This window comes from Sciurus vulgaris, assembly GCF_902686455.1.
Source record: "Sciurus vulgaris genome assembly, chromosome: 17".
NCBI classification, from domain to species: Eukaryota; Metazoa; Chordata; class Mammalia; order Rodentia; family Sciuridae; genus Sciurus; species Sciurus vulgaris.
The window spans coordinates 71,201,078-71,209,600 of record NC_136478.1 but is presented as its reverse complement, the minus strand read 5'-3'; the positions used below and the strand labels follow the sequence as shown (position 1 = coordinate 71,209,600).

Genomic DNA, 8,523 nt, shown 5'->3' with positions numbered 1-8,523 from the left:
TGATGGTGGTGATTGTGGTGGTGGTGATGGTGGTGGTGGTGGTGGTGGTGATGGTGGTGGTGGTGGTGATGGTGGTGATTGTGGTGGTGGTGATGGTGGTGGTGGTGGTGGTGGTGGTGGTGGTGGTGGTGATGGTGGTGGTGGTGATAATGGTGGTGGTGGTGATGGTGGTGGTGGTGGTGATGGTGGTGGTGATGGTGGTGATTGTGGTGGTGGTGGTGGTGATGGTGGTGGTGGTGGTGATGGTGGTGATGGTGCTGATGGTGGTAGTGGTGGTGATGGTGGTGGTGATGGTGATAATGGTGATGGTGGTGATGGTGGTGATGGTGGTGGTGGTGGTGGTGGTGTTGGTAGTGGTGGTGATGGTGGTGATGGTGTTGGTAGTGGTGGTGATGGTGGTGATGGTGGTGGTGATGGTGATAATGGTGATGGTGGTGATTGTGGTGATGGTGGTGATGGTGGTGATGGTGGTGGTGGTGATGCGTCTCTCTTCTGGTTCTTCTTAAGATGCAAGGATTGCAACCGCATCCACGGCCCGTGCTGGAGAGCCATAGAACTTGCGCCTCTCACGCAGTTGTGGTGTCGTGTCTTCCTCAGTGCGTTAGAGTCGTGTGGAGGGGGTTCACTCTGACCTAGTCACACAGCGACGATCACATGCTCCACCTCAGGCCCCAGGGCCTCCTCCTCGCCCCAGACCCTCTTTCTCTACTCTGCTGCTCTTCCTTCTATTTTCTTACTATTTATAAACTGCTGCTCTATTGCTCCTCATAAAGGTGGCATCCCTGTGGCACACTCGTGTGCACAGGCAGGGAAGCTGGTCAGACTCACTTTGCCCTTCCTCCTCACCCCCTCTAGTCCCCTTTTCTATTTCATGGACCTCCCTTCTCTTTTCATGTGATCCCTCCTTTTTCGCCTTATTTCATGCAACAGTATTTTCAGTGGCTCGTTTTCTTTCTTTATTCAAGTTTCTGCACAGTTGTTTGCCTTGCAAAGAGCCTCACATGGTCTCTTTAACAATAAAATGTCACCTGCACTCGGCTTCCCTCTTTCATTCACTGTTATGTTTGAAAACTAGATCTGTATTTTTGCTTACAGTACTAGATTGGATGTTTTCGCTAGTGTATAATATTCCACTGTATAAAGGTAATATGGAGATGTTCATTCATCTAGCTGCTGATGGATTCTGGGGTTCACAGTATTTGACTCTGGAAACAGCATTCTGCTTTTGTGTGCCTGTATCACAGGCATGTGTGCAGGGTTTTCCTGGAGGTCTCTACCTGTCAGAGTGCTGGCCTAACTGCCCAGCTCTTCCCCTTCATCAGGAAAGTCCCATGGATCCTCAAATAGGCTGCAGCAAGTGGTGCAGCAACCAGCATCTGAGAGATCCCACCTGGCCCGCCTCTCTCCAGCAAACAATGTTGAAGTGCAACTGAACAACGAGAATCGGGCACCAGCCTCCAACCAGCACTCCTACCCTGGCTGCACCACCCTGCCAACCAGCACCATCACTACCAGTCACGTAGGGAGACGCAGGGGCCTGCGGAGGAGCCGCCACTCTCCAGGCAGAGCAGGTCCTGGGCTCCAGCTGCCGATGCCGGGGAGGAGCGGCCCTGGGAGCCCCTGGAAGACCAGACGAGGTGTGGGAAAGGCGTCCCGGTTGGTGCCTTCCGGCTGGGACACACAGCTGAGTCTGTGGGTTCCTTTGTCCAGCCACACTGCCTGAGCCACTGCCCTTAAGCGGGACCCAAGCCCCATGGACAAGCCACCCGATGCCTGGGTCAGACACGCCCAGCGCTCCAGCTGCTCAAGCCAGATCCTGGAGCCAGATGTGGCCAGCGCCCTGGTGATGGGTATGCAGCGTGGCGGCCACCCTGGGGCACAGGGGCAGATGCCGAGGGAGGCTGGGGTGGGTTTACACTGCTCGCCGGTGCAGGCTGAGAACGCATTCAGACCCAGCAGTGTCCAGGTCCACAAGTGCACATCATGGTGACCTCTGGTCTCCTGGGGCTCCACATGGGCTGGGTCCTTGAGGGCCTCTCCCTGGGTCCTGGGGTGTAAGCTCGCTGGCGGGTGCCCTCTTCCTTCTGTGCCCTCAGCCAGCTGTGCCAAGCTCCTCCCAGAATCACCACCAGGATCACCAAGACCAGCCCAGCCAGGCCCAGGCGGACACAGTTCAGCCTCGCATAGCTCCGGAGGGTGGAGGCTGGAAGCAGGACAGAGGTGACAGCTCAGGACAGGTCAGTGACAGGTGGGAAAAACCCAACTCAGGGCCCCTGAAATGGGAGCCACTTTCCCACTTCTCAGGCCAGAACCTGTCTCCAAGGGCACTACCCCATGCAGAGTTCCAGGAGACCCACCTGTTGTGGAGCCAGTTCTGTGGGTGGGGCTGATGTCACGTGGGGCTCCTAGGAGACAGACAGGGCTGGAGAAGGCTGGGCAGCCTCTGTCCTCTAGGCTGACCTCGGCATCCTGAGCCCCTCCTGACTGACCTGTCGTGGGACGGCCCTGCCCCACCTCCCCTGCTCCCTGTGCCCCTCCCAGGCCTCCAGGTAATCAGGAGGACCCTGGGGACAGGTGACCTGGAGCACACACAGTAGCCTTTGATCAGACTCAGCTCCATGTCTGAGGAGAGGCCACCCTGTCCTGGAGTGAACGAGGGAAGCACAGCCTCTGCCACACGAGGATGTGAGGAGCTCTCCGTGCCTGTGGTGTCCACACCCCCCCCCCCGGGAGAACCAGCCACCGGAGGACAGAGGCTGGGACCCTGGCCTGGCCACTGGGCCTCATGTCCCCCAGCCTGGAGCTTTCCAACCTGGCTGCAGGTGAGGGCTGGGACTTCTGGACCCCGGCCGTCTCTGCTCTGCCCGTTCATCCAGCCCCCCTCTGCTGGTCCCTTCTGCGTGCTCCCCATCCCTCCTCAGCTAAACCCCAGCGTCTGAGGCCTTGGGAAAAGGGTCAGGCCATGGTGTGGGTGGCCCCTGTGTGTGCATCCCTGAGGCAGGCTGCGTGAGCTCTGCTCGCCTTCACTGGTGACCCCCTCACCCCAACACCAAGCCTCCCGAGGACGTGGTTCTGAGCTATGCTGAGCAAGGCCAGAGTCCATGGGCGGGGGTCGCAGGTGCACCCCCAGTGCATCCCTGGAGTTGACCCCCGGGCTGGTGATGGACAGAGCTCTGGGTCACAGGTCCTGAGGAGGCCACAGGGCACAGGACCATTGAGACGTCACCTCACAGATACTGATGGAGCCCTGAGAGGACCAGGGTCCCCACAGCATGGGGACAGGGAGGGGAGGACTGAGGGTCACACAGGGTCTCCCCCTCGTGGAGGATTCCAGGAAAACAGCAGAGGGGGAAGGCGAGACTGGATCCACCCAGACAGCTGGACCAACGGGACACAGTGGGGGACACTCAACCCATCGCATGGACAGAGGAGCAGAGACCATGACGGTCTGTGGTCAGGAGGGGTGGGCTTCAGCATGACACTTCACAGCCTTGCCACCTGCCAGGAGCCACCTCCCTGCACTGGGCCACATCCCTGAGAGGGTGCAGGGTACATCACGTCCCTCCCTCCAGGACCTGCCGCATCTGTGGATATCATGGTGGTCTCTACAGGATGACCCTGCTTTAAACCAGCAGCTATGTACCTGCCTGGAGCACAGGCGCGCGCGCGCGCAGGCACACACACACACACACACACACACACACACACACACACCCCTGAAGTCTCTGAGCTCCTGTGAACAGGCAGAGGAACAGCTGAGAGCTTCTTCTGCCTGTGACCACTCAGCTGGTCCCCCCACAGTACCTCTCTGACACCTCCCTGGGCCCTTGCTCTACCCTTGACCATAGGTGACCTTTGCAGACCCCAGGGTGGGTGGGGAGACCTGGGGCACCAGGATGGCACCCAGGCTGCTCCTGCTCTGCACCCACCAGCACTGACCAGCAGGTCCCTGGTCATGGGCAGACATGGGTGGGTGCCTCTCCCTGGACACAGGGTCTGGTCTGGGGTCTGACCTCATCTAGGGGGCTGTGGGCCCCCAGTAAGTACCCCAGGGCACTGGGGACCTGTCGGAACCTCAGGTAAGGCTTTAGTACCCAGGCCTGGCCGAGAGCAGCACCCCTGGACACTGTGCATCTGCCCCCAGGGTGTCTGAGTCACAGCAGAATTAACAGAAACGGGACAGAAGATTGACTCTAAATGAAGAACGTCCCTGCTCCTCCCTGGGGTGGGCTGAGCCCCCTGGACTGTAACCCCAGACTGAGCACACAGGACAAGGACCATCTCATCCCAAAGCTTCCCCAGTGTTCCTTCCAGCCCTGGTCACAACCATCCCTGGGCCAGACGACCTGCCCAGGGGAGGGGACCAGCAGCCAGGCCAGCTCCATGTCTACCCCATGCTGGAGCTGTGTCCACGTCACCCAAAGTGACCCTTGAGACCAGGGCTGCAGGGACCTCAGGGCATGGGGACCGAGGGGACATGGTGCAGAGGGAGGGGCTTGGGGTCAGGATGGGGCAGGGAGGCTGTGGACAGGACGGCAGCTGGAACAGGGTCCAGGACCTGGGACACACCTGATGGCTGAGCTGGGACCCGGCTGGGGGTCTGGGTGGCGTCCTCGCTGCTCAGCACCAGCTGCAAGTCTTCACTGAGCTCAGACCACAGGACTTTAGGTGGCGGCAGTGACAAAGCCCAGCAGGGTCCTCACTCATGGAGGGAAGAGGAACCTGGCCTCTGCCTCAGGAGGTGAAGAGGTCCTCTGACCCCAGAACTGGGAACGTCCCTTCTTCTCCAGGGGAACCTCACCTCCCCAGCAGGGCCCGGCACACAATGGTCACGGGCCTCCCCCGGGGATCACAGAGCCCAGTCAACAGAGAGGGAGGGTCTGGGCAGGGCCCCAGGAGGAAGCAGAGCAGCCTCAGCCTCCACTGGGAGGAAGGGCTCTCCCCCTGTCCTGCAGGACAGGAGGGAGATGTCTCAGACGCCATGGCCTCCAGCTCATGTGCTCCCCACGTCCCCACCTGCACCACAGCACTCCAGTGGAGCCCCATGGAACAGAGGATGGCACTGCCACCCCAGCACAGGGCTGTGCAGCCCCGTGCCCATGAGGCTCCAGGAGAAGCTGGAAGAGCAGCAGTTAAGCTCCTGTGTCTGCCTTTCCCTGCCCTCCAGCCTGCACTGGGGTGTGATGGCTGCCTGCACAGCCATCCTGCAGCAAGGGGCTGGGGTGAACTAAGTCAGTGGCTGAGAACCAAGATTCTGCACCAGGAGGCGGTAACCTGCATCTCTGTGCCTCCTGCAGGTGCCTCTTGGTCTCTGCTGGGGCTGAGAAGTGGGGAGAGACTTCCTTGCAAGACTGGTGGGCAGATGTGAGGACATTTATGGGTACCGGTGCCTGGACTATGGCTGGTTAGAGGTGGGTGGACAGAAGAGGCTATCTATCATCTGGTCATAACCCACAACCTCACTGAGAAAATAAAGCGGGGCTGGGACACGGAGGACCAGGTGTGTGGGCTGAAGCCAGCAGGATGGCGGGCCCTGAACGGGAAGCATCTGCTGCCTTGCAGGCACCGGGAGATGCCAGGAGAAGACTGACAGGTGACACTCATGTGGCCTAAGATGGGGTTGGGGTCCCTCCCAGGATCGACACCACTCCCCTCCAGAGCGGCCTGTGGAGGGGGTTGGGACACTGTAGGCATGACTCACCTGCCTGCGTGTGGATCCGCTGGCCCAGGCAGAGCCCTGGGAGAAAGACCCAGTGAGAAAATCACCCACGGGGCAGAGTCCTCAAGGGCCGAAGGGTCCAGCTGGCCGCAGGGAAGGACTCGGCTGCCTGTGACCCCAGCCCCACCACATGGCCTCTCCATCTCATGGCTTCCTTCCTCAATAGAAGGGTTAGGACGGGCCCCAGGTGACCTCCCAACAGTCCCACTGGACCCATCCTGTCCCCTTTTCCACAACACAGGAGGGGCCTCGGGTCCCTCCAGGGTGGGCTCAGGCCCAGGGACATCAACTGGACAGGTGCCTGCAGGGCTGACTCCTCCCCCAGGGCTCAGCGTCCTGCACTAGAGGGGGACCTGGACCCCATGCCCATCTCCCACCTGCTGCCCCTCAGAGGCCTTTGTCCTTCCCAGACTCACCAAGGCTCAGCAGGGGGGGAGACTGAGGGGACATGGCCCAGTGTCCCCGGCCTGCTCTGTGCTTGTCCTGTGTGGGAGGACAGGCCCTGAAGCAGGAACTGTGCAGAGTGAGGCCCCAAAGCAAGTCACAGGGAGGAAGGGACTCGGCCCCAGGCCTGTTCTTCCTTCCCCCACGTGACCAGAGGCAGATGTGGCCTCCAGAAGGTGTTTCATAACTAGACTGAGCGCGCGTCCACACAGCCCACAATTGCTGCTGTGTCACAGATGGACGGGTATATAGACACACATGGACACAGGTGGCAGAGACTGGCACATACGTAGGCCATGATACACTGAAGGAGAAATGATTGGTAGAGAGAAAGATAACTGGGTGGAGAATGGATGGGCGGGTGGACAGATGATGGAAAGATGAACAGATGGACTGGGTGATGGATGATGGATGGAGAATGGAGAATGGATGAGTGGATGAATAGCCTGACGGATGGATGATGGAAAGATGGGACAGATGGACTGGGTGATGGATGGAGAATGGATGGGCGGATGGATGGCCTGATGGGTGGACGATGGAGAGACGGGCAGAGGGATGGTGGACATGTGGACATGTGAGTTACCCATACATACCCACACAGGGTGAGACGGGGGCTGGAAACTCGCCATCAGGGATTCTAGTCCTGACAGGCTCGTGGTTCCCGCTAAGACAGTCTCACACAAGCTGCTCGCTTCCCCTCGTGCAAAGGGAGAGTCATAAATGCTGCTGGTAACTTGGTAAGATCTCATCTGCCAGGGGTGTTTGGTACAGAGTGAGGACATTCGTCCCCAGTTTCCACCCTGTTCCCAGGGTAGGTGACCCCTGGGCCAGCTCTGGGGCCCTGGCTCCTGCCTCCTCCTGCAACCCAACACTTGGGCTGTGGCCTGACCCCTGAGGCCTGCTCTGGTGCCTGGGCAGGGCAGGCTCGGTCCTTATGGGCCTAAAGGGATGTGTGGGTCAGGGCGGGAGGTGTGCCTGGCCCTTCTGATGCTCGGAGAGCCCCATTCTGATCTGAGGGCTCCCAAGCCTACAGAGGCCACTGCACCAGGACAACTGTGCCAACCTCAGTGGGTGGGTTCTGGGCCGACTGGTGGTTCTGGGTGGTGGCTGGATTCTTGTCTGGGACGCCGATGATCCTCCCAGGGCCCATATGCACAGAACAGGGTTCCCTGGCTTGGGAAGGGTGGTCTGGAAGTCCCATCCCTGACCTTGTGGCCGCCCTCCCTCTCCTGGCTCTGTCTGCTCCTGGAAGCCCGCACCTCTCCCAGCACCTGGGCTCTTGCAGGCTCTTGGCTCTCGGCTCTCGAGTGCTCCCCTCGAGCCTGAAGGAGCTGCTGCATTTCAGGGGACCCCATGTTCTTCTCCCCTTCTCCATCAGGTCCTGTGCTGCCAGGTGGAAAAGCGGCCACTGGACTCTGGCTCCCCGTGGCCTCCTCTGACAGCCCAGGACACCTGCTCACACTGGGGAGGCAGCTGAGGAGCCAACTCTGTCCCAGGGCTCCTAAGGACATATTGGCATCCTTGGTGGGGATGAGCCCCCTGAAGAGGAGATGGACAAGGAGATCATGGTTTACAAGGAAGGAAATGAGCAGAGGGAATGGCTGGCCGCAGCCTTGGGCTCCAGGTGGGCTACCAGGCAGAGCTGGGGTTGGGGAGGTGACCCCTAATGTTCTGAGGGTGGCAAGGTGGGATCTGATGGAGATGGAGGAGGGGTCCCCAGTGTCGGCTGTGGTGTCCTCATGAGGCCAGGTGGGCTCAGCCTCTGCAGGGCTGAGACCCAGGACTCTCCCCACACCCTGATCTCAAGCCCAGGAGGGAGGCAGCCCAGGGGCCACGTTTCTTCACGGACAAGGCCCTGAGCTCTTGGTGACGTTGACCCCTCCACGTGCCGTATGTGCTCCCCAGCAAGGCCCAGACCCCACACCACCTCTTCACGAAACGCTCCTGTTGGCCAAACCCTGCTCCTGATTCCCCGAACTCTTTCCACCTTGACCTGACTTTGGGCCTCCGTCCTGTCCTCTCCAACCAGGATCCTGCTGGGTCACCGTAGTCCTCCTGCTCACCCCAGGTATCTGAAGGGGTCCCCTCCCCCACCAGGCCCCTACCTGTCAGTCATCCCAAATGCTGCCTCCTGGGAACGCTGGCAGGCAGTAAGGGTGCATTATTAGATGCCGCGGCTTTGAGAGGGGGCGTGTTCTCAGCTGAATGAGCTACAAACCCATGATGGTCCAAGAGGTGTGAGGGTGGAAGGTGCCTTTGAGGGAGTAAGTGAGTGAAAAACTCTGTAGGAGGGAGCCTCTGGGCTGGGGAAGGAGAAGATCAAGTGTGCATGGAAAATTGGCAGAAGTAGACGAGTCTCC

The 8,523-nt window shown here is 59.9% G+C and overlaps 1 protein-coding gene across 1 annotated transcript; it reads right to left on the bottom strand.

Moving 5' to 3' along the window:
• Window positions 1-464: 464 nt before the first annotated feature.
• On the bottom strand, window positions 465-6,254 carry LOC306648283 (uncharacterized protein). Its single transcript, XM_079118270.1, has 4 exons — window positions 6,136-6,254; window positions 5,702-5,737; window positions 2,358-2,405; window positions 465-2,203 (listed from the first exon to the last, which is right to left on the bottom strand). The coding sequence occupies exons 1-4, from the start codon at window positions 6,167-6,169 to the stop codon at window positions 1,947-1,949; spliced, it is 375 nt and encodes a 124-aa protein (XP_078974396.1). The 5' UTR covers window positions 6,170-6,254; the 3' UTR covers window positions 465-1,946.
• Window positions 6,255-8,523: the final 2,269 nt, after the last annotated feature.

Coding starts and splice junctions, on each gene's coding strand:
- LOC306648283 (XM_079118270.1), bottom strand. CDS start 6,169: ATGTCCCCTCAGTCTCCCCCCCTGCTGAGCCTTG. Junction 5,738..6,135: donor TCCCCCCCTGCTGAGCCTTG/GTGAGTCTGGGA, acceptor TCTTTCTCCCAG/GGCTCTGCCTGGGCCAGCGG. Junction 2,406..5,701: donor GCGGATCCACACGCAGGCAG/GTGAGTCATGCC, acceptor TCTGTCTCCTAG/GAGCCCCACGTGACATCAGC.